The 24854-nt window shown below is 41.2% G+C and overlaps 1 protein-coding gene across 1 annotated transcript in view; it reads left to right on the top strand.

The window, feature by feature from the left end:
* dst (dystonin) overlaps positions 1 to 24854 on the top strand; it is a 110582-nt gene that overhangs the window by 58110 nt on the left and 27618 nt on the right. The window contains 20 exon segments of the mRNA XM_051960487.1: positions 5 to 151; positions 1603 to 1691; positions 1782 to 1890; positions 8893 to 9045; positions 9142 to 9375; positions 9482 to 9766; positions 10614 to 11162; positions 11375 to 11551; positions 12470 to 12593; positions 13004 to 13212; positions 13325 to 13642; positions 13751 to 13917; positions 14040 to 14196; positions 14699 to 14825; positions 14983 to 15033; positions 16160 to 16395; positions 16536 to 16665; positions 17088 to 17287; positions 17381 to 17879; positions 18241 to 19709. Of these exon segments, the coding sequence (XP_051816447.1) occupies positions 5 to 151; positions 1603 to 1691; positions 1782 to 1890; positions 8893 to 9045; positions 9142 to 9375; positions 9482 to 9766; positions 10614 to 11162; positions 11375 to 11551; positions 12470 to 12593; positions 13004 to 13212; positions 13325 to 13642; positions 13751 to 13917; positions 14040 to 14196; positions 14699 to 14825; positions 14983 to 15033; positions 16160 to 16395; positions 16536 to 16665; positions 17088 to 17287; positions 17381 to 17879; positions 18241 to 19709 (5430 nt within the window).

The following is a 24854-nucleotide window of genomic DNA, read 5'->3' as shown; positions in this document are numbered from 1 at the left end:
CTAGAGATCTGTTGATGAGGAGAAGAGAGAACATGGTGATAAAGTTAGCAAACTATTGCACTGGATGTCCAATGTGAAACAGACCGTGAGCAATGATGGGAATGCTCTGAAAGATAGTAATGCCAACACAGATGCTTCTAATAAGCCCCAGGTAAAGGATGTGTATGTGTTTGGTATATAATGTTTTTTAAAGACTGTTTTCACATGAAAGAATACTTCAGTTTTATGGTTTAGAGTATTTTTCTAATCAGTATGATATCACAGGCCTCTGCTGTCATAGTGTATGATTTCTAATAAAAGCCCACTATCCAATTTCTGATTCATTTGGTCCATATATTTTTCTCTTCAGGCAGTGGTTGTTTTTACTTAGCTTATGAAGACATGGTTAATATTATGTAGTTTGTCATGTTCTTTACTTTGTTAGTCACCTTCAACTGATTCAATAACAATAAATGTAGAAGTTGCACAAGCACTCATATGTCAGATTATTAAATTACATCAGCCCTAAAGATTATTATAATATTAAAACACATTTCATATGTTTTCATGTGCCCCCAAGGTAACATGCAGTTTAGTTTACATATGGCCCAAAACTGACATTACTCACTTTGAATTTGCATGATATTTGAAATATCTGTAACACATGCAGTATACTATAATATGCAAGTAAATGTGGTTGAATGAGAAACTCAAAAGCAAATTTAGGGAAATATTTTAGTCAGTCTTCTGTACTAGAATAGAAAAGAGCATAAAGGAACACATTAAAGGAATGAAAACTATTATTGCACATATACTATGGTTGCTTGCCAATAATTTAACATTCAGAGCTCAGATATATTTCAGGTGTTACTGTTTATGTTGATGTGACTTAAATGAAGATCGGTGAATGAAGTTGAGCTAAATTGTTTAGAAATATGACAGAATTTTCACATATTCCATTCACTCAATATATGTAATCAATAAAGTAATTTTATTAATTCATGTCACAAGTAAAATTTACAAATATAAATATTTTTGTTATTTTATTCTTTACCTACCTGCTCATAATAATATTGCAATTTTTCACTAGAATTGTTAGTTACAGCTTTGGAGTTTGTTTTATTTTGTCAATTCTTTTTTAAAATCCCACTGAAAGTATTTATAACTTAGTCCCTCCATGTCAAGCAGCAAAAATGTATCTAGACAAAATTCTCTCAAATATAACAGTACTGCAATTATGGTCTCAAAAATGGAATGAAGTAATTTTTAATGCATTCTAAACAAAAATACAATATGATTGACGATAGGATTTGTCAATTCAACATTTTTAATTTGTCAAAGTTACTATTTATTGCATCGCTATTGTATTGGAATACAATATTTTGTCCACTCTTTGGAGTGTACAATACAACTTCATTCACTGATTGACATATTTTACATAAATAATTCAGAACAGCTTTTAAAATAGTGCGCTTACATGTGTATTTGTGAGCTTTGTATCACTATGTATTCTATTCATACTGGTGACGGAAATATTGTACAACTACTGAAAGAGCAGTCACACAGAAGTAGAGCCGTTGTGCTGAATGTGAAGTATTAATATGTCATTTTTTGGTGTTCTAGGTGTCAGTCGAGGAAATGGTCACGAAAAAAGAACAGATTGCAGAAGCACTGAGGGCCACGCAAATGATGCTGAACAAACACAGTGACAAGTGAGTCACACCACTGGGTCCAGCGTATGAAAAACTTTGTCCTCTGTTAAAACTCTGAGCTGCATTATTTGCATTATTTTTGTTTTACAGAATGACAGAAGAGGAGCGAGAAAAAGCCCAGGAGCAGCTCAACGCGCTCAGTCAGGCCTACAGCGAGCTCTCCCAGCAGTGTTCAGATCAGACAACCTCTGCAGAAGAGGTTGGATACAAAGCTGTGCTTTCAATGACTGTACTGCACTTGTGTCTTATGATGTGTCAGAAAACAGCACCACCTGATGTTCAGTTGCATGCCTAACCATTGTCCTCTTTTCCCTGGTACAGTGTGAGCGGTTTTCTCTTGCTTCTCTCGTGTCGTTTTCTTACACTGAATTATTAGGAGCAGAAAATGAGATTGAAGCCTAAAGAACCTGAGTATGCTGTAAACATGCTTAACTGCACCCAGCTTTGGTCTGATATTCCACCTTTATCGATGTGCTTGAGCTCTTTTAGTGTTCAGTAGGATAACAGATATGTGTGACGTTGCAGTATACAATGTGACTAACTACACTCTTTTTGCAAAAGGCTGGATACTGCGTCCCAAGCTGCATGATAGCTTGTATTCATGTGTTGTTTGTCACTCTCCTGTTGCGAACCTGTTGCAGTTTTGCTCTTGTGCACATGATGTTATAACATTCCCATGTTTGTGTGGTGGTGAGTATAGATTTTGTCATGCTTTTGAATATTCGAATTCCAATTTTGGCATAAAGAATACAGTTTTTGAAATCAAAAAGCAGTCTAGTAACTTGCTATGCTGTCATTTTTGCAGGATTTCAAAACCACTGACTGGACTGCGACGGGAACCATGAGTGGCCTGGCTGATCAGTTGTCTTGGTTCTCTCTCCCAGAGGGCCACACAGCCTCCAGCCTCTCTCAGTCTGAGCTCCATGTCCCTCTGGACTCGGCTGATGATGCTCTCGAACAAGATCCCATGTATAAAAGCACACTAAAGCACTTACCAAAGTTGAATGAGGCACACAAATGCATACAAAGCTCCCAAGTCTCGTCTGTGTCGCTGTCTGACATAGTAGCTGCAAGGGAAGGGTCCATGTGTGGGGAAGATCTGATCCTCAAGATAATAGCCGTGGATCAAGTAGGTGATGGAGTGAAGGTGGGCTACACAGGGGACACACTGAACCTAGAGGAGGCCTTTCAGAGTGGTTTAATTCCTGCTTCTGTCTATGTAAAGCTTCTTGAGAGGAAAAAGTCGTCTCAGAATATAATGAATCCTGAAGAGGTTGAACCTAGTGAGGTTAATACACTGATATCAAACTGTCTCAGCAGGAATAAATTACTCGCACCAGAGAGGAATATTAACACTCTGAGGTCTGCTCATGATGACTTAGGTGATCAGGAGATAATGTCAAAGCTGTTAGGTGCTGGGGTGGATGTAGGGGGCCCCATAGAAGGTCAAAATGTGACAGAGGGTGTTGGGAACCTCTCAAATAATGATGGGCTGAAGGTGGATGCAGCCATCCAGTGTGATTTGATGAGCTCCAGCAGCACGCTCATTGTGCTGGGAAATCAGCAGCAGTTTATGGGACTGGTGTTGCCTCACTCTGGGGAAACCCAAACTGTGTCCACCTCATTCCAGTATGATCAACACAGCACCACCAATGAGTTCACCAGCAGACTGTTCAGTAATCGGAGTAAAATAGCAGCCTTTTACATTCCAGAGAATTCAGAGGTGATAGATATAAACTCTGCTGTTGACAATGGTTTGATTGACAGTTACACAGCAGATGCTCTGAGCTCTATAGAGCTTCCTGACGTGTTTCCAGATGTTGATCACCTCAATGAAAAGTTCTCGTCCTGGCTTATATATAAAAAACTCACACTTGATGGGTGGAACCATGCTGCAGATGGTTCAGAGGTGAACATCCCCTCTCCTGAAGAGGCAAAGCAGTTATTTATCTCATACCTGATGATGAACAGTTACATCGATCCACAGTCGGCTCAGAGGGTCTTGATACTCGATAGTCAGTTAACTAAAATGGCTCAAGCTTTTCTTGAATACCAGATTGTTTCTCCAAACACTGACCAAAATTTGACCTGTCTGACCTTAAACAATCTTCCAGAAAAGGAAGATTTAGAGATATCACTGCACATAGATGAGGAAACAGAGGAGTTAATGAAAATCACACAAGATGACTTTGATCCTTGTGATTTTGTTTCCACAGTAAGCGGAAAAATTACCTTTGATGAAAACACACAGTGCACATTTGAGCCTCCAAATTTTGTTTCCTCTGACATTGGAAGAATCACCTTTAATGGAAACACACAACACACATTTGAGCCTCCAAATTTTGTTTCCTCTGACATTGGAAGAATTAGCTTTGATGATTTATCACATGTAAATGACAAGGCTCTAGATAATGGTATTGACATGGATACCACAGAGCCTGTTGTAGTGGAGGAAGCCGTTTTTCAAAACAGCACAAGCTGGACTAAACCCAATGAATCTGAAGGAGGAATTTGTGGAGATAGTTTACAAATCGATGATGGCCTTGCTGTTAGTGGAGGTCATGATGTTCCAGTCTCTCTAGAGATGTCAGTCCCTCCTACATTATGTTCTGTCAACAGCAGCAGCATTGGCTCACTATCCAGCATGCTTGACCCTGAGCCTACAGTGAGATCTTGCCATCAGATACTACAACATAACAACTCTGAGTCACTATTTAGTGAATCAAGAAATGTCGATATTGAACAAGCAGAGTTTTTACGCTCTGATAGCTGGGTGGAGGGTGAAAATGAAGAAGCTATTCAATCTTTAAAAGCTCATATGGAGGAAGGGGGTATTTTAGATGTCCCCTATGAGCTGGGCGATGCTCTTAATGAAGGATTGATAGATGTGGAGACAGTACTAGAGCTGCATAACCAGCAATCAGATGAAGAAATGGGAGTTGTGGGAGATGAGGAAAGCACTTTGTTTGTTCTAAAAGAGACAGTAGCAAACATATATCAAACAGAGCAAGAGAGCTTTTTGAGCTCTGACTGCTACATTAGTGTCACTGAGTCATTGCAGTTTGGATTAGATAAAGATGAGCAAGTTGACTTAGATACCAACGCCAGCATTTGCTCAGAAGAAGACCTCTTTCACTCCATCTCTGATGCTCATAATCCGGGTTTAATTAATATGAATGAAGACATGCAGCACTTGACTGAGAGGAAGGTGGTTGTCACGGTGCTAGATTTACCCAATGAGGAGGCCAACAATGCAGAGACAGAGGGTGAAAATGAAAGTACAGATGTGGATAGTGAGATAAGCGCCAGTGCAGAAACGATGAGTAACTATGCTCACCACTCCCTTCTCTCAGACAGCGGTCACGAGCCTCAGATGATCTCACCCTCCTCATGGAGTCAGGTTACTGCAGAGTGTATTCATGATGCAGACAAATTGCCTTTACTGGCTGAAAACAGTGAGTCACGAGGTCTAATCAATACCCAGCTGACAGGTGGAGCTGATGGATCCAGTGTTGTGATAGAAAACGGTGCTTCGGTTATCCAGTCACATCCATGTAGTCTGAGTGACAGAACCACCACCATCAATACTGATCCTGAGAGCCAGATTCAATATGCCACTTCTACTTATCCCTCTGATAAATCTGACAGCCGGCCTGTCGCTAACGATTTTTTCAGCGCTGGATATGATGCCCAGGTGGGAAATCAAGCACAGAGTGAGAGTGAATTAGACGTGGCCTTTTCATACTGTAATGTGCTGTCTGTGGAGACTGGAATGGAAAATGAGAGTGCTTCTCGGTCTCCTCTGGACGCTGAGGCAGCACTGAGTACTGATTACTCATCACCCAGTGGTTTGGTTGAAAGTGCAATCATGTCTGCTCCCAGTGGTAACAGCCACTATGAGAAAAGCGGTGCAGAAGACAGCGACAGAATGGTATTACCTCAGCAAGCAGCATTTCATTCAGAAAGTGATTTTAGTGTTGAATCTGAACCCGGCGGCTCTGAAAACAGTCAGAGCCAGAGTGCACTTGTTTGTGAAATACCTCCACAACTACTGAACTCTTCCTCTCAGTCACCTGTTGTTTCCAGTACAACACCCACTGTCAATCACAGCTGCTGTTCTACTGAAGATTCAGTCATGACCAGTAATGATTTGTTAGAATCAGAGCAAACTGGAACAGATGATGTTGAGTTATGCACAGAGAGGTTTTCCCCAGACAGGCAACATAATCAGATCAGTGATCCTGAGCAGATCTCCGTATTAAGCAAGGAGAAAGAAAATGCACATGTTGATGATCATGTCTCCTGTTTAAGTCCATCTTCTGCACTATCGGACAATAATCTGACACAGTCTGAAGCTAGAATGGGAGACGGGTTAAGCTCTGATGCTCAGACAGAGACAGAAAGATTAGATGTATGTGTTTCGGAGCCTCCCCATGCAGTTGGTGATTTCCTGTCAGACAGCTGCATCACATCAGCTTCCCCTTCAGCTCCATCTGTGCTTTCTGATCCTGTAAAAACTCATGAGGATGACCAAGGAGAAATAATTACAAAGAGTGCCATTGTAAGTCATTTGGAAAAGACACAAACTCAAGACACTGAAAGCACTTTTGCAGTAGCTCAGAATAATCTGCAGTCTTTAGATGAAGGCAGTTTTCAGGAGAGTTGCCCACCTACTGAACTCACAGAGAGCAGTCACCCAGATTCTGTCATGGATTTACTGAACCAAAACACCCTCAGTTTGAACAACAAAGACACCGGAAACTCAGAGCTGATGTATGAAGAAGAAAAAGAAAGTGGCAAGTCGGAACAGTTTGATACTCCAAATATCCAGATGCAGCTGCTGCAGGTTTTTAAGACTGTTTCCTCAAGCCAAGACGTCTCAGTGCTTCAGGAAGTGATGGACACTCTGAGCAGCGCTCTGGGGGTCAACTCTCTGGAGGACCAACGACGCACACTGGAGAGCATCAAGGAGGAGAGCTCGGAGGGAGAGGATGAGGGTTCACCAGAGGATGAGCCGGGTCAAACTCACCGAACATCCGCTCAGGTGTCTGCCAGCTCAGATGTCTGCAAAGTGGAGAAAGTCAAAAAGAAAAAGGTAAAGTAAGGTAAAGTTTATTTGACTTCTGTGTAAAGCTCACAGCATCCTTTAGTTTTAGTAACAATATCTGTTCCACTTCTTGGTGTTTTCTTTTCCCACAGCTGTTCTCTATTCAGGATTATTTAGAGTGTGTTGGGAGGCTGCAGGATCATTCTGATGTTTTAGAAGATGTCAGAAAAGACCTTGTAATCCAGGTACCCGTGGGCAACAACATGGAAGAACTGCAGCTCCAAATAGAGGAATGTCAGGTTAGACATGAACAACTCAACTTACCATCAGACTGTATCATATGTTCTCAATTTTTATTTTATTTCATATTCATGTTATCTATATATTCATATGTCCATTAGTTCCTGACCAGATTTTTTTTTTCAGTCTCTTGAATCCCAGCTCTCTAGACTGGCTGCTGTTCTGTCGGAGGATATGGATAAAGCCAAACAGCTCTTAAACTCTGCTGATGAGAACATTCCCCTACAAATCCACCAAGATTTGGCCTCAACATATCTGGAGTTAGAGCCAAATTTTGCTGCTGTTTCCCAGATGTGTACAGAAAGGAGCAACTCAGTGATTCAAGCGATGGAAGTGGCAAAGGTCAGTGTTAAAATAAAAATATACCTTTGAAACAACAGCAGCAGCAGCAGCAGCAGCAGCTGCTGATTGACTTTTAATGTCATTTTAGGTACAATTGGAGTCGACATACCAGAAACATCTAAGTGACCTTAATGAACTCTCAGGCGTCATTCAAAATACCTCTGAGATGTGTGATGTGGATTTGAGCACATGTGACGTGGACACACTGAGACATTTGAGTCAGCAGAATAAGGTATTTTTAAAAGTCCAATTGAAAACATGGCACAGTAACTAAGTGGATACACATACCCAGAATCTTCCCATCTTTTCTTGTTCCAGGACATGGAGAACAATCTGCTGAAGGAGGCCAGGCTCAAGTTAGAGGACGTCACATTCGACATCCAGTGCTTTATTTCTGAACACACTCAGTTTCTGAGTCCTTCTCAGAGCAGCCACCTCCTCAAGTTCCTCAGCACCACTCAGCGAGCGTTCAGGGACCAGACAGAGAGGCTGGTTACTCAGAGGAGTGCATTAGATGTCCTACTGGACACCAGAGAGAGGGAAAACCTGGAGAAGGTCTGCCTGTGTATATGCTGCAAATATGTCACAGATGTTTTCTTGAGAAACAACTGTGCAGATGTGTTCAGTTTGTTAATGGAAACCGTATGTAGTAGTAGCACAGTATTGGCTGTATAAGCTATGGTACTGGTCAGGTGTGAAAACTTAAAAACAAGTTAACCCATATTCTACAGTATCTTAATCTTGTGTTATTTAGTTTGAAAAATGAATAGAAAAGAATTGTAACCTGTTTTATCAACACAAGTATACAAGGACACAATTTTTTATACTTTGTAATAAATTATATTAATATCACACATGTGAACTGAGCTCCTAAAAACAATTATTTTGTCAAGACAAAATGTAGGTATACAGGGCATTGTATACAAATATTGGAATTCTTTATTTATATGTGGATTTAAATTAGATGTTTTTTTTCTAGAGGTTTTGTTTGTTGGAAATATGTTATTGTAATTAGACTTATAAGTTTTTCATTTCCAGGATTGAGATACAGAGATTTAGAAATTTCACTGTAAATGCCGACTTGTTTTGTGCAATAACAGCACTGCATGCTCCAGTGTGTGTTCACTGCTGCAGACTAACCTTTGTGCCACTTGTATTCTACAGGCCTAAAGACTCCAGCGAGCAAATAACAGTGGACAAAATGCACCCTCTTTACACACACAATGAACTCACTAACACACACAACATAATGCCCACTTGCACATGTCACCATCATGAGACCAAAGGGGTGAATGCAAAACAGCATGTTTACGGCATACTCGGGTTGAAAAAGGAAAATGTATTCTAAGGCGGATTTTGCATGTGACCTCCATGTGCTTGAAAAGTTTCTCTTCCCTGGCTTTGTTTCTAAATGTTGTTGGAGCTGTTCAGGCAATAGAAATAACCCCTTGACAGGTTTATTCTTGTCAAGTGTGATTTTAACCTATATTTTTACTCTTTTTTTTTGCTCAGTCTGTACTGGATAGACATAAGGAGTTTACAGAAAAGTTGGAGGAAGTGTGTGATAACCTCACCCTGACGGAGAACCGACTGATTGGTCATCAGCAGCAGGCTGACAGTGCTGAGAGCGTCACAGACCTGCAACAGTACCAGCAGGAGCATCAGGTATGATATATTTTCATTTCCTCTCAAAAAAGGAGTGTGTTACAAAAAAGTGAACGTCAATTAAGAAAATCCTTTTGCTGCCTGTCTGATCTCAAGGCTCTGCAAAAAGACGTGCTCACAAATGCCAGTGCCTTAAATGAGGTGATCACCAGTACTAAAAAGTTTCTGGAGGAAAACCGAAGCAAACTGAAGCCTGATCAGATCGCCATTATTGAAAGCAAGTTGGAAGAGGCTAAAAGCAAAGCCACGCTCAACAACCAGCGGGCAGAGGAGTCCAGAAAAGATTTGGAGAAGGTTGTTACAACAGCCATAAAACAGGAGAGCGAAAAGGTTCAGATCACTTCCATATGTGTTGTCTGTAAAAACTATGTGATGGACACTTCAGTTGTATGTTACAGTGAAATCAGCATCATTATTGTGTGGTCTGTCTGTGCAGGCAGCAGCTGTTGAAAGGTTTGAAGAAAGTAAGAACAAAATCGAAGGTCTTCTGGACTGGATTTCCAACATAGGGAATGAAAACAACAGCAGTCTGGATCAAACTGACCATATAAGTAAAGAGAATGGAAACCTGCCAGAGGAAACCTCGGCCAAGGGACTGATAGGAGAGGATGATGATGCAAATGGAAACGCTTTCCAGACCACTGAAAACGATGTTGGCAGAGAGACCAAGGACAAGAACGACCCATCCCTGGACCTTGATAAGCAGTACGATAGGGTCAAGGTATAGTTGATTTGCTTGTAAATTCAGCATTTGTCTGGAGAGCATCCCCTAAAGTTCACAGTTCATAGTTGTTCATACATGGTACTGACTTTATTTCTCACTAGTTTATATTTTAATATTAATTACACAGCATCATTTTAGACAAATCATAATGAACAAATGCAAAGTTGAAAGACACAAGCAGCAATAAAATGCAGAAATGTTCAAAGCAAAAATCATATTCCACAATAGGAGTGTAAAAAATACGCTTGAGTTTCATAATATTCATGAAAGCTGTATTGATTTTTGACATATACTTATTATTTTATATATTTGATCTAGCCACATGTTTACTCCATTGCTCAGGATGCCATAAAGTAGTGCTCTGTGTGATAAATTCAAATGTGAAATGCAGTTTATTGCACAGAAACTGTTTGTCCATTTTAACTTAATTACTATCCTAGACATTTTATAAATCTGCTGAACAGCAAAGGTCAGCAACTATAAAAAGCCATTGATCTACAAAGCTAAAAAGTTTATTGTATTATAAAGTTAATGAATTCATAATTCAAATTTTGCAAAGAAATTGGGATGAACAGATGATTTACATTGTGAAATATAGAAACACGTTTACAATATGTCAACAATTCAGTACAACTGTAATTCTTTAGTATCAAGCAGACTTTAAAAAATGAGATTACAGAAAATGAAAATAGAATCTTGAAAGCTTTAGAATGAAATTTGTTTCTGTAAACCTGTAGTTAAAGCCAGAAAAGACAAACAGTAAAACACTAGAAAGAGCATAAAATAGGTTTTAAGGTTTAAACAATAACAGCAGTAATACGTTCTGCTATTCCTGTTCCCACAGGCCCATCATCAGGAGATTCTGTCCCAGCAGCAGGATCTGATCATGGCCACCCAATCAGCTCAGGCTCTGCTTGACAAACAAGCTAACGTGTTGTCACCAAAGGAGAAGGAGGCGCTGCAGAAGAACATCCAAGAACTGAAGGAGCGCTATGAGACCTCACTGACTCAGGCAGAGCAGCAGATGAAGCAGGTGCAGTGCGTCCAGGAGGAGCTAAAGAAGTTCCAGGATGACTGTGAGGAGTTTGAAGGCTGGTTAAACCAGGCTGAAGGAGAGATTGAGGAGCTGGGAGCTCCTGCAGGCTCCCTCAATATCCTCAGTGACAAACTTCAGCGACAGAAAAGCTTCTCAGAAGACGTGATCTCCCACAAAGGCGACCTTCGCTTTATCACTATTTCAGGACAGAAGGTACTGGATGTGGCTAAAGCCTGCGGATTGGCTGAACCTGCAGCGAAGAACACTCCACTGCATGTGGATACTTCAGGGACCTGTTCTGCTGTCAAGGATAAGCTAGATTCAGCTGCCAGCCGATACAAAGCACTACATTCACAGGTATTGAGCTAAATAGGTTGAAATCAGTTACAATGGCTTATTCTTACCACTAGGTGGTAGCATTTCTCTGTATTGAAAAGTCAAAAGCACTTTCCTGTAAGCACTCTGGAATGTTGGTGTCAAAGAAAGGGAAAGTTTTACATCCAACGATCTGTGTCATCTTTATGTTTTGAGCCTGTGGGCTTAGTTGATTTCCTTTCCTCTTGTTTCAGTGCAATCAGCTTGGCAACAACCTCAAAGATGTGGTTGACAAATACAAAAAGTATGATGATTCAAGTGCTGGTCTTTTGAAGTGGCTCAGCAGCTCAGAGGACGAGGCCAGAAAACAGCAGTCGGAGGCCATAGCAGCTGATCCTCAAACGCTACAGAAACAGCTGGAGGATACTAAGGCAAGAAACCAAAGCCAGGGGTGAAATGATTAGGCCTAGTCTTGGAATCAAGTCCAATCACTTTTCTGGTGATAGACCCATATTAATCTTTTTTTTCTCTTGATTTTTAATCTTGGTATGCATTTTTATATTTCTATGAGGCCTCTCTAGTTCTTGAAGCCAAACGGGGGTTCATATGCAGCGCAGCAACTTTCAGTCTAAATTGGTTTTCACAGTTAAGCTTCAAAGAAAAGCTGGTGTTTGATTTATCCTTGTGAGACACTGAAGTTGTCTTTATTATAATGTTCTGCTCTGCTTCAACTTTAGTAGATGTTAGATCATGAATGACCCAAGCAAATCCATAAAGAATGGCTTATTAAGAGGTAACATGTGTCGAAGTTGGAGCACTGACTGGGTTAGAAGGTCATGGCACAATGGACCTGCCTGACCATATACAGTCTTTCCACTGACTTAAGCACAACAACGCTATTTTTAGCACTGCATTCAAAATTCAAATCCACATGTGAATTGTTGAACTTTGGTTATTTGCAGCTTAGATACTCCTACGAGAGGATAAGAACTTCGGCAGACAGAGCTGTCTCTGTCAAACCTTTGGCTGCAGTTGGCTTGAACATTTCTCTGTAGGGAGTTAGTGACTTACTGCATAGATATGTGGAGATAAGAGGCGCCTGTGAGCCAACCAATAAAGAAAAAGAAATTACAAATCACTGAAGAACGCTTTTCTATAAGCGTAACAGTCAAGGCCGACGAGTGCATTTAACTATAGCATGGCCCCAAATTTAACCCAGACATTCTTGCACATCGTCACTCAATTATTATCTTCAATATCTCTTTTTCACTGATGATATTAGAAAGAGAGCACGTGCATGTGAAGATAAGGTTCTACTTTTTTCTGACTTCTTATTTTGTAATCCGCAGGCTTTACAGGGTCAGATGATGGGACATCAGACTGCTATTGACACGTTACATAAGACAGCCGAGTCTTTGATATCGTCTGAGGGAGACTTGCTGAGCAACCCAGATGAGATCCAGGAGACAGTAGGTGAGGAAAGATCAAAGTCAGATGCACATCATGTTCTGTTTACATAATATCTCGGGACTGGAGTGACTTTAGTATTATGACTCATGCAATAACACTGGGATTAGGATGTAAGGGCTTCTAAATAAGCAAGTTGAAAGATGCCAGACAATGACATATTACTGAAATTGTTTGGAAAGGTTTAGGGAATCTAGAATTTTAAAGCGCAACTTGATATTAACAACTGTCACAGTCTTGCAGAATATCAGCCAAGCAACCTGTTACTTCTCCAACAAAACTCTACAGCATTACAGTTTCAATACACTCACACATGCAAAGTAAATCTCTGCTTTACTTTGACATGTTTGCCTTTTCCAAGCAGTGAGAAATGATTGTGTTTGAGACGGATCCTGAATTGTTTTCATGTGTTGCAGATGACATAGCGGAGCGCTACGACAACCTTTCCAAGTCTGTAAGTGATAGAAATGAGAAACTGCAGATCACGCTGACTCGCTCTATGAGTGTCCAGGATGGTCTGGATGAGATGATGGGATGGATGGAAGGAGTGGAGGCCAGTGTAAAAGAGAAAGAGCAAATACCCCTGGACTCTGCCTCTATTGGAGATATCCTCAGCAAAGAAGCAGTATGTCATTATTTTACCAGCCTATTAACCACATACTGTATGTGTCTTGCCAGCTCCCTTTTCACTTTAATCATCAATTAAAACTTTGCTATTGTCCCACTTGTTTTTAAAGGCATTGGAGCAGGACATAGCAAGTCGCCAGAGCAGCATCTCAGCCATGAAAGCCAAAGTAAAGAAGTTCGTGGAGACGGCGGATCCCTCTGCTGCTGCACTTTTACAGTCGAAGATGGACGCTCTCTCCCAGCGCTTCTCTGATGCCTGTGACAAACACAAGCAAAAAGTTTCCCAACTGGAACAGCTGAAAGAAAAAGTGGAGCAGTTTGAGAACGTCGCTGATAAAGTCCAGCAGTTTGTTGTGAAGCGTTCACAAGATCTGCATGAAACAGACGGGCCAGGGAAAACTTTCAATGAACTGTCTCAGCTAATGCAGGTGAGTGTCCTACTGACACCGTTTACAGCTGGTGTGTCAGCTGTATTTTTCAGTATTTTTATCATTTCATTATTCCCAGCATGACTGACTGTCTTAACGTCACTGTAGGGCACTAAAACTGAAATGGCTGAACATGCCAGTGACTTGGAGAAGCTGCAGGCTCTGTCCAAGGAGCTGTCTGAAATAAGCCCTGATGGAAACAAAACCCAGATGCAGGGCAAGATCGACAACCTCACAAATATTTTCAGCACCTTCAAAGACACTGTCAAAGAAAAGTAAGTTGTGTTTCCACACTTGAAAGTTAATAATATATCATTTTGCTTAGGATTAGGGTTTGCATAATTTTGGTAATGCACAAATGGGTGCATGGTCTGACTGATTTCTTCATCTAATGTAGGGAAGAAGAGCTTTCATCCTGTCAGGACCAGCTGGGAGAATTCAGATCTGCAGCCAGTGCTCTCACCCAGTGGCTGGAGGAGACCAATGACAAAGTGCCTGCAGTTCAGCCAAGCAGCAGTGAGAAAAGCCTGGAAAGAGACCTGCAGATAGTCACTGTGAGTCATGGGATAAATAAAAAGTATGTTACAGAGACAGTGTTATTCCTGCATATGTTTTATGGAACTGCACTTGAAATGCTGCAACAGGAGTCACCGATGTTTCACTTTGCGTCTCACGCAGCAGTTTTAGAGTTCACGTGTTTAGCAATAGATGCATGCAAGTGTGTTTTAATAGATAACAGCCTGATCCTCCCTAAACTCCCCGCGATACCAGCCTGCTTTCTCTGCCAACTAATGACAGATGAATTGTAAGTGTTTATACAAGACAGATCCAGGAGTGAAACTCTGTGTTGTCCAGTAGAGACACTACTTTCTGCACAGTATGTTACAGAAAAGATCAGAGAAGTACGTCCTGAAAAGCACATATAGAATGGAAAAATCCTTTCGGAGAGGCAAAATCTTTTTTTTTAATTTTCCTGTTTCGCACAATTGCTTTAAGACGTCACCTTCAGATTTTGTATTCTAAATACATGAATCTCTCTGATTGTTGTTTCATCAGGGATTATTAGAAGAATGGACATCCAAAGACCCCGCTGTCCAAGACCTGAACAGTAAAGGATCAGCACTGTGCAGCCTGATCACACATCTAACCTCCCCTGCCAAGACAAAGACCCCTAATAAGTCAGGTAAACATGATTCTCATGTGTTTGAGTGCTTTAGTGGAATAGGAAGCATGGTGTTGGGGTTTCTTTCTGAGTACTGTATCATCACTAACCATTAGAGGTCATGGAGTTGGTCTCTCTGTTCTTCACTTAAAGCTTTTGTCTTATGTCTCTGCATCAGCTCTTACTAATGGTGGTGGTCCAGCAAGTCATACCTACCTAACCAATAAAGGTAAACAAATGTGTATGTGGATGCTGCTTTATAAATACATTATTTGTGGTGTTCTGTATTGCTAGTGTTTTTGAAAGCATTGCTCTAGCTGTGGTGAATCTGTCGTTTGGAAATTCACTAAATCAGTATGTTAAAATTATGGACATTAGAGTTACAGCAACGAAGACAAAAAGACAGACTGAGTTTTCTTTTTTAAAGCTCCAATCAAGCTATTGTGTCTTCACCAAACTTCATAGGGAGTGAGCTGTTTTCTGTCAACATTTTACATAAACTAAAATACATTTTATAGGATAAAATTTACATTAACCACACACAGAAATAGGATATATGATGAGATCATTTGGAACTATGTTCAGTGGGCCTTAAGCAAGAACATTTTTGTAGCATCTTACACCTTTCTTGTTTTTGGTGATGCTTGTTCCCAGTCAGATTCCTCTTTTACTTTAGTCACAAATCACCTATTTATGTAGTTTGTGCACGTTTGATCAACACCACAATCCATAGGCGCAAATTTCATTGCGAGGCTTCAAGTGTTGCTGTTCAAAATCAACCGATAAGAATCCAAATTTAATGTGATAATCATGACAAATATTACAACAACAGAGTGCCATGTCATTGCAAAAAGCGCATTGCAACAAGGATAAAGACGTGGTGGTCTAAAATTTAGTTTGGTGCTAAAACCACCTTGTTACATTTTTTGTTTCAGTTTTTGATTTTATTTTTTGTATTTCTTGTAACAGAAAAAAAAAAACCTGGATTTATTTGGATTAGGGTATTCTAGTCAAAGTCAAGCATTAACTGTGTTTGTTTTGTACTTATGAAAGAAAAAATTCTTCTTACTCAGAGCAAACCACGGTGAATCTTCCTGTACAGGTTTTTTTGTGTAAGACCCAGAGCCTCTTTTGTCAAATTTATCGTTTTCCATTATAAGTCATTGTGAAGCTTGCAGTTATGTGCACACACACGTCCACAAATTCTTGAATTCCACTTGCAGGGAGTTCTGAACATACTATACCATAAGACTAATATATTACCAGCACCTCACTGTTATCATAAGCTCAATATGACATTCTCACTATAAATTCCTGGTAATGTAACTTAATAGAATTATTTTTATAATCCTCAGAACTGATGGTAATACAGCAGAACATGTCATTCATCAATGAGGGGTACACAAACCTCGGGGAAACACTGAAGAGTCGAGCAGAACAGCTGAGTAATCTTGTAAAGGAGGTGAAAGAGGCCCAGAAGGAGACGGAGGAAATGATGACATGGCTGAAGGACAAGAAAAAGACGGCAGCATCCTGGAATAACGCGGTCACAGGGAAAGACTCTGTGAAAACACAGCTTGAACAACAGAAGGTACAGAAGTGCTGCTCCTCACCAACTAGAATTTACATTCAGTTATACGTATTCCAACACTGAACGCTTTCCCCACTGACATTGTTGTTTTGTGAATGAGAAGAATGATTTGGTATTCATGATTTGTTTTACTCTCTCAGGCATTCGAAGATGGCATGAAGCAAAAGGAGGAGCAGCTCCAGAAGCTCAGAGAGAAGCTTCTCAATTTGATTAAGACGCATCCAAACTCCCCCGAGGCAGCAAAATGGAAGCAGATGCTGACAGAAATAGGTAAGCACCAAGGTGTTGGCTCCAGATGGCCCTGGGTAATTTATGTCACTGAGACTGTCAGAAGTATGTGGAATCCCACTGACAAAAATGTGTCTCATTACAGCCCCGGTCTCTCAGAAATATTAGAACCGCTATAATCCTGGCATTTATCTTAACATCTGTTGGCAATAGGCCTTGCAAAGTGCTATATAAATAAATCTGACATTGACACTGACATTGGCATCTAATAGCAGCACATATGTGCATGTTAACTGGACCTATATCAGTACCTGTGCTCTGTTACTCCAGTTAAATTAACACATTAATGGTGCCAAGTCCTGCACAGTGGGAGGTTTGTTGGGAGAACAGCAGGTCAGAGGACAGAAAGGTGTTGTTATGCTGACTAATGCAGACTGGTGTGATTGTCCTGCCCTCCTGTTCAGATGCTGCTTGGGCGGAAATCAGTGGTTCTGTAGAAGAGAGGAAGCAGCACCTGGAGCAGTCCAACAAAAATCTGGACATCTTCCAGACGACTGAGCTGCAGCTCGGACAGTGGCTTTCAGAGAAGGAGCTAATGATGAGTGTCCTTGGACCACTCTCCATTGACCCAAACATGCTTAAAATGCAGAAGCAGCAAGTTCAGGTAAGCATGGACCAGGCTGTTGGGAATAATCACATTTTCCTTTGGATTTTAAGGAATGTTTGTCTTGACTGTTTTGCTTCCTCTTTCCTCCAGATCCTCCAGAATGAGTTCAAGAGCCGCAAACCTCAATATGAACAACTTGAGGAAGCTGCTTCAGCCATTCTGTGCTCATCAGATAACCAGGACCCTTCAAGTGGGAAGCTGGTGAAGGAGCAGCTTGCTGCAGTGACTCAGAAGTGGCAAGGCCTCACAGGACAGCTGGACCAGCGAGACAGCCTCATTGACCAGGCAGTGGTGAAGACTGGACAGTTTCAGGGGTTACTAAGGAGTCTCAGTAGCACCGCCACTCAGCTGGAGAATCAGCTCACTAACCATCAGGGCCACAGCACACAGCCCGATGCTGTGAAGAAGCAGCTGGAGGATGTCCAGAACATCTCCACTCAGCTGAGAGAGGAGAGGAAGAAGCTGAAGGAGGCCGAGACCATCAATGCAGAGCTGACAGCGATGGTGACTGAGGATTATCTCAAAGCAGACCTGGCCAGGCAGCTGGAGAGTGTCAGCAAGCCTTTCAGACAGCTGGAAGAGAAAGCAGGTTGGCCTTCTAACTTAACCTAATAATGTGGTGTTGTAATTTTTGGAAAGGAGGGACCATTTTATTTGTGTTGAGTCACTGTTCCTGAAATTTCCCAACAGGACATATTGTGAGAATCATAATTGTATTTGTGGAGTATGTACGCTCTTGTCAAAGCTCTCTTTAACTTCTTTTTTTCTAACTTTTTAAAACTCATTTTATGCCTGACATGTAGTATAGTTGGTTTATCACAAAGATGACTAATAGAATGTCAAAAATGTAGAATGAGTACAAGACAATCCTAGTTATCTTTTGGCTCCACTTTAAACAGAAGAGAGTTTACAGCATTTCATTTGTTAATGCCTTTCTTTAACTTTTGTAGCAAAGCGGATCGAGCAGTTGAACTCAACTTTTGCCAGCTCTCAGCAATTCCATCAGACCTCCAAAGACTTCCAGTCATGGCTGGGCGAGAAGCTCCAGAATCAGTCTAAGCCCCTGCCCATCTCTGCCAAAGTGGATGTTCTGCAACAAACACTGGAGGAGCACAGTAAACTCCAGAAGGCTCTCAGTGAACACGAGGATGCTTATAATACAATCACTGGTGAAGGAGAGATGCTTCTACACAACACTGATGGTGCCGAAAAGCTGGCGCTACAAGGACAGCTCACTGCTCTTGCTTCCAACTGGGAGGAAGTGAAGAAGAGCTCCGCAGAGCAAGCCGACAAACTCCAAACTGCTCTACAGAGATCTCAGAAGTATCAGGAGCAAGCAGAGAAGTTGAGCTCTTGGATTCAGGAGTGTGAAGCTAGTGAGAGCCGAGTCAAACTCACTGTTGATCCTGTTACTGTAGAGAGCTCCATTTCTCAGGTGAAAGCTCTACAAAAGGATGTCGATAAGCACAGGGGGCTGGTGGAACAGTTCAACACAGCTGCAGATAATCTTCTTGAGCTGGCCAACACAGACACTGAAGCTGTAAAAGAAGAGAAGGTTAGCATTGGCAAAAGAGTGGACAATATGTTGGAAGGTCTGCAAAGCAAAAGGGAATCCCTGGAGAAGATCTCGCACACAGTTAAGGAATTTAATGATGCCTACAAAGAGGCAAAGGGTCAGCTTGAAGGAGCTAAGAAGCAAGTGGATACCTTCCAATCACAGGGAGTACAGGGACACAGCAACAAGAACTTAACCAACATGAAAGCCCAACATAAAAGTTTAGAGGGAGTGCAGAATCAAGTAGAGCACATGAAGACCTTGGCCAAGGATCTTGTGGTAGATGTGCCAGATGCTGAAGGTGTGACAGACCTCTTATTGCAGGCAGACAGCGTAGAAAAAGACTACAGCAACCTGAACAAGAAACTTGAGGACACCTGCCAAGTGTTGGAGGGCAAATTACAGGGTATTGGACAGTTCCAAAACAGTATCCGAGAAATGTTTACGCGTTTCACAGAGCTGGATGACGAGCTGGACAGCATGCCTCCTGTGGATCTTGACTTGGCCACTCTAAAAGAACAGCAGGATAGCATTCAGAGTTTTGTGGCTAAGCTGCAAGAGCTGATGGCTAACACGGCCAATGCCGGAGACAGCTGCAAGAAGATGCTAGAGTCTGAATCATCACCAGACCTGTTAGGCCTGAAGAGAGATCTGGACGCTCTGAGTAAGCAGTGTGGCAAACTGTTAGACCGAGCAAAAGGCAGAGAGGTCCAGGTGCAGAGTACTCTCACCAAACTGGAGGAGCTGTACAGTAAACTCCATCAAGTGGAGGATAAACTCGGCAGAGCTGTGGACAAGGAAGCATCCCAGGAGGCGGTTGGCATGGAGACAGATGTGATCAACCAACAGCTGGAGGCCTTTAAGGTATGTTGATCCCGATTTGATGCTTAATTTTCATTCCTTTGGTTGGAAAATTGAAACAGATGTATGATTGAACATCACAGCGTTTAGTACAGTATGGCAGGTTAATGTCAACAGCTGACTCCACATTACATTTGCACCTGTTTGTTTTTAGCTTCTCAGGGGATCAACATGAGTTGCTACAGTAGTGAACTTTGTAATAATTGTTCCGGAGGGACTTTATTCCTCTTTGCACACTATGTCAAATTTAATTTGCTTCACATATTAGTAATGAACCTGTGATCATACACTGCATTAGTCTAATTATAGTAATATTAACCCCTATTAAATCACAATATTTGAAGAGGTAATGTGCATTTAGTATGTATTTGTAGAAATAAGGTGGATATACAATAGTAATCATTCGTTGAGGATGGTCTATAGACTAGCATCTATGGTGCTTCCTTAATTTTTTTGCCACATTTAAACCTGAGGTGCAGGTGAAGTAGATTGCTCTTTTACCCTTAAATCAATATATTAAAATTTTAAAAATTAGACATGTTAAATTGGTGGAGTTTAGCAATGTTTCATCACTGCATGAAGTGTCTCCCTTTGCTTTCATATAGACAACTGAGAAATTATGCCGTTCTTTTATATAAATCATCTTGCCTTAAAGTTGTCATCTACTACCAACATTTCTCAAACTTTACAAATCTACCAACCCCATTTGGATGCTGTTTATCTGCAAAACCTTGTAGAATAAGGCTACCCACAGCCTCTTCACTGAACACACTTGCTACATACGCTGCAATCCTCTGGGGACTGCGGGTTCATTCAGGGCATCTGGTGTTAACAAAAGGAGCTGGGGTCCATATGCAATGATGGGGCAAGAGGAAAGGGGAGTCGCAGCCAGGTGGTTACCAGCAGGGTGTCATTTGATTCAGTAATGAAGCTGAGCCTGCATCCTGATCTCTGAACACTGATATGGTCATTGTGAACCTTCCCAGCTGCCCATTATCTGTAACTCTAAGCTCAGAGTTGATTTGTTATTTTGACCTTTTTGGCTTAGAAACCTGTAGGTAAACTGGTTGCTTGTTGAAATGTCCTGAACCCTGTAGTATTCAGTGCTGGACCGAGCAAACATTAAGGCTTGTGCTAATATAAATTTACATCAATAAATACAGTGTAACAAAGGCGAGAGTGTTTTCAATTAAATTATTCACTTTGAAAATGTATTGTTTAAAAAGCAAAGCTACTATGTAATTATTACTAATACTGCATAGACTTCTATTTGTGTGTACTGTAGACATGAGCAGTAGCTTGTATAGCTGGTATGATGCAGCCCATGCAAGTGAACATTGTAATCTCAAAGTCTATGGATGATCTTTTCAGGATTTTGCCTATTTATTAGGACTTTTTGGATTAAGCCTGCAAATTCTGTGCAAGTTACCATATTTGCAGTATTACAAACATACGACTCAGCTTCCTAATTGTCCTAATAGTCTGTTTTCAGTTCTGCTTCCTCTCCATATTGTGCATAAGACTGTGGGTGCCTTTGTTGATTTCAGTTTGGGGCAACACAAGGGTTAGCCATTACCAAGATTTACAGACAGATGCAGAATATATTAAAAGCCCCTAAATTCCTGTGGAGTTTTCCAAGAGGATTAACCTATATTTAGGGTTGAAACTATAGTAGATAGTATTACAGTAAAACAATGTAAACAGCTGTGTATGGGCACATAGCAGCAGATCTGTCCTAAAATGTAGGTCAAAGGATTTTTTTTTAATTAAGGGGGTGTCCAACTCATATAGGAGGGGTGCATTCAAACCTCCAGTTGAGATCCAGGGATTACAATATGATTTGGGGGTGACCTGCGCTGAGTGATCAAGGAAAATACTGCATGGGTGTAAATGCCATCAGTCGTAAGTTCAGTTTCTGAATGGCCAAACCTTGCCTGCATGGCATTCCCTGCTTTCTTTCCCAGATTTCCTGTCTGTCTCCACTATTTCTGTCTTATAAAGGCAAAAAAAAATCTCCAAACATAATCAAATTATGGCAGTGAGGGTGTAGGTGGCAACTTGTTGTTTGGAGTTTGGTTCAAAGGCTCTACAGGGTAAGTATTAAAGAAGTGATTGATTCAAATTGTTGCTAAGCTGCATTGTCAAGGGGCATGTTTCTACCCGGTCTTTGTCCTGTCGGCACTCTGGGTCGAGGGGGCATAGACGGCCTCAGCTGCTGCTGGAAAATCCCCTTTGTACTCATTTGTAACAATACTTTGCATCAGGAGGAGAATTGTCACAAACAACATATCAGTATTGGAACTTGACTTGTGTCTATATTTAGCTGCAGCATGAAAACTTTCCATGATTGTGTCGTTTTTTTTATATTTAGTGAACCAGACCAGTGTTGCTGTAGGTAAGTAGGCTTTATTGGCAGCTATTGAGAAAGAAATAAACACAGAAAGACAGCGCTTGGTTTCGTCTCGTGTGCCGTTACCATTTTAGGTCAAGTTTTGAAGGAGACCTGCTTGACTTCATGTGTTTACTCTCGTTTTTCACATGAGTTTTTAGGAGCACAGACGGCCTGGTGTATGTATATCTTAAGCTGTACCTTTATGGTTAGATTTAGTGACTCAACACTACTTGGAGCTGGTGTGGGCGTCTTTTCTCTCTGTTCAGACATTACATCAGTGTCTTTTGCAATTCAAAAAGAATTTCTACCTTCTGAATCATACTGTAGCCACTCCATTTCATTGAAGGTGATGATAAAAACGTGTCATTGGGACCACGTAGTGTTGCCTACTCTGCTTACACTGCCACAAAGCAGTGACACATTCTCCATAAAGTGAAACATGAAACTCCTTTGGGCCGGTCGCTATAAAAGCAGAGCATACATGGTTCTGCTGTGAGATGATTATGTTGAGGTTTCTACTCATCAGAGGTTTCTAGTCTTTGTTTCCAAGTGCGAATCAGTCCTCGATTGAGCACAAATGACGGTGGACCACTTTGAATGACAAAAAAACCCTTTTGTAGCAAGCTGAATGTCCTGTCAGACCTCTTGTTCTTTTGGTGATCAGCTGACTTATAAATACAATAGTTTCAGCCTAGGTTTGCCAGATAACAGCTGAATTGACTATAGCAAGTGTTATCTAGTCATTTGGCAGATTTATTCATTACAGGGCCCCAGAAGGGACATGGAGAAAAAAACAAAAACAGGAAATGTCCTGAGAAAGTTTTGCGAGATCTTGTAAAAGTTTTTGCAAGATCCCCAGAAAGTTTTGCGAGATCCCGAGAAAACTTTGTGAGATCGCGTAAAACTTTCTCGGTATTCTTCCTGTTTTGTGTTTTTTTTTTTTTCCTCCATGTCCCTTCCGGGGCTCTCTAATTAATGATATGAGTCATTTGTTTAAGTAGAAATGCGAAACTTTTAGTCTAGCTTTGATTATTTGCTGTACATGGTAGTAAAATGTCTGTTGGTTTGGTCCTAGGGAAATTGTGATGTCACTATCTTCTTATTCGTTGATTAATGAAGATAGTCGTTATGCAAATGTTTGATGATGAAAGCATTCCTTACTGTAACACCATATACAGTTTGATTTGATTTGTGTTTCAGAGACAGTGCTAACAACTCTTAGCCTAGCCGCACTAGACAACTCACGGCAACAAATTTAATTCTCTGTCAGGGTGGGTCTAGTTACCCTTCATAAGGCTCGAGGTTGGATGCTCCTAAAACTGGCCGGACGAATCTCCATGAAGTGTAGAGTCAGAAGGCGGGCGTAACTAAGTGATGACAGAGGCGCGACGATTCTGACAGAAACAACCGGAAACAACTAGCCTAGCCGTGCTAGACAACCCACGGCAACAAATTTAATTCTCTGCCAGAGTCGAGAACAAAAACGACAACAGTCGTTGAGCTCCATTAGCACCGACTCTGAATAATCTTTCTGTTAACATGTCTGTAATATACTTGAGCTTCGCCCATTGACTGTATAAATAAGGCTTCACCGAACTCCCGCATCCTCTGATTTCTGGCGCTCCAGGAGCCTATTCGTTGGGCTGATTGGTTGTATACCTACCCAATTGCTGCAGAGTGATTTGATAGACAACCTTTTAGCCCGCCTCCCTCCCTGTCGAGCGTGCCTAGACCCTTGCGTCTTCAGAGCATGGGTCTAGCGCAGCTAGGCTAAACAACTCTGTCATTAATCCAGAAATCTCTCCTTCAGGTTTTACTTCATTTTATTAAAACTTACACCTCAATATAGACAAAGGTAGTACTGAAAGAAAGAAAGAAAGAAAGAACTTTATCCAGTTTCACCAAAATATGTGTCCTTTCATCATTCTGTGGTCTCCTCAACTTTTGGCCTTTAGTGCTGAAATGAAATGCAATAAAATTTCACCAAGTATGTGGTAGTAGAGAAAAGGGGGCCGCCTGCAGCAGCCAGAAAAATAATCTGCATTCATTTATTCAAAAGACTGAATATTTAAAATTGTATCCAGGTTTCAGTGGCTGAACATCCTTTGTTTTTCTTATTTTTTTAAATCCCATCCGATCTTAACTACTTATTTGTCTCTGCCAGCGCCTTCTTTCCATCTCCTCTCATGCGCACAGAACTGGACAAAGAAGTTGGAGTTGTTCAGCTCTTTACTGCGCTACCGTGGTGCAGACAATCTGGGAAACAAAAATAAATCCCTTTCATTATCTGCGCTATCCTCCTTTCTTCTGCTACCCCGGTCACTGGACATAAAAGCCCCTTCATGCACTTGGCAGAGCCGTCGGTGTTAAATTACCTGGGACCTGTGCCTCCCTCAGCATTCCACAGTAATTAAGAATATCTGCAGGGTCCACAGCAACCATCCACGAGAGGAAACCGGAGGGCAAAAGAGAGAGAAAAGGGAAAATGTGTATCTGTTTCAGTCGAGTGTGATGTCATCAGAGCGAGAGCTGCTCCTCGCCGGTCTGATTTTTTAAATTCTTTGTGTTAGAAAAGAAAAGCTCATGCGTACTGCTTCCCCTCCCCGTTCCCTCAGTCACTGAAAGGAAAAAAAAAAAGAGAAGAAAAGTGAGTGACTGTGTCAGGATGCAAAAGATGGCTTAGAAGTGAAGTCATATAGGCCATGCAGACATAAGGGGAATTAGAAAGGGAAAAAAGGGTCATATGTCCACCAATC

Source organism: Acanthochromis polyacanthus, chromosome 15 (assembly GCF_021347895.1).
Source record: "Acanthochromis polyacanthus isolate Apoly-LR-REF ecotype Palm Island chromosome 15, KAUST_Apoly_ChrSc, whole genome shotgun sequence".
Lineage (NCBI taxonomy): Eukaryota > Metazoa > Chordata > Actinopteri > Pomacentridae > Acanthochromis > Acanthochromis polyacanthus.
Note: the sequence above shows the minus strand (reverse complement) of the source record. Positions and strands in the feature narration are given on the sequence as shown.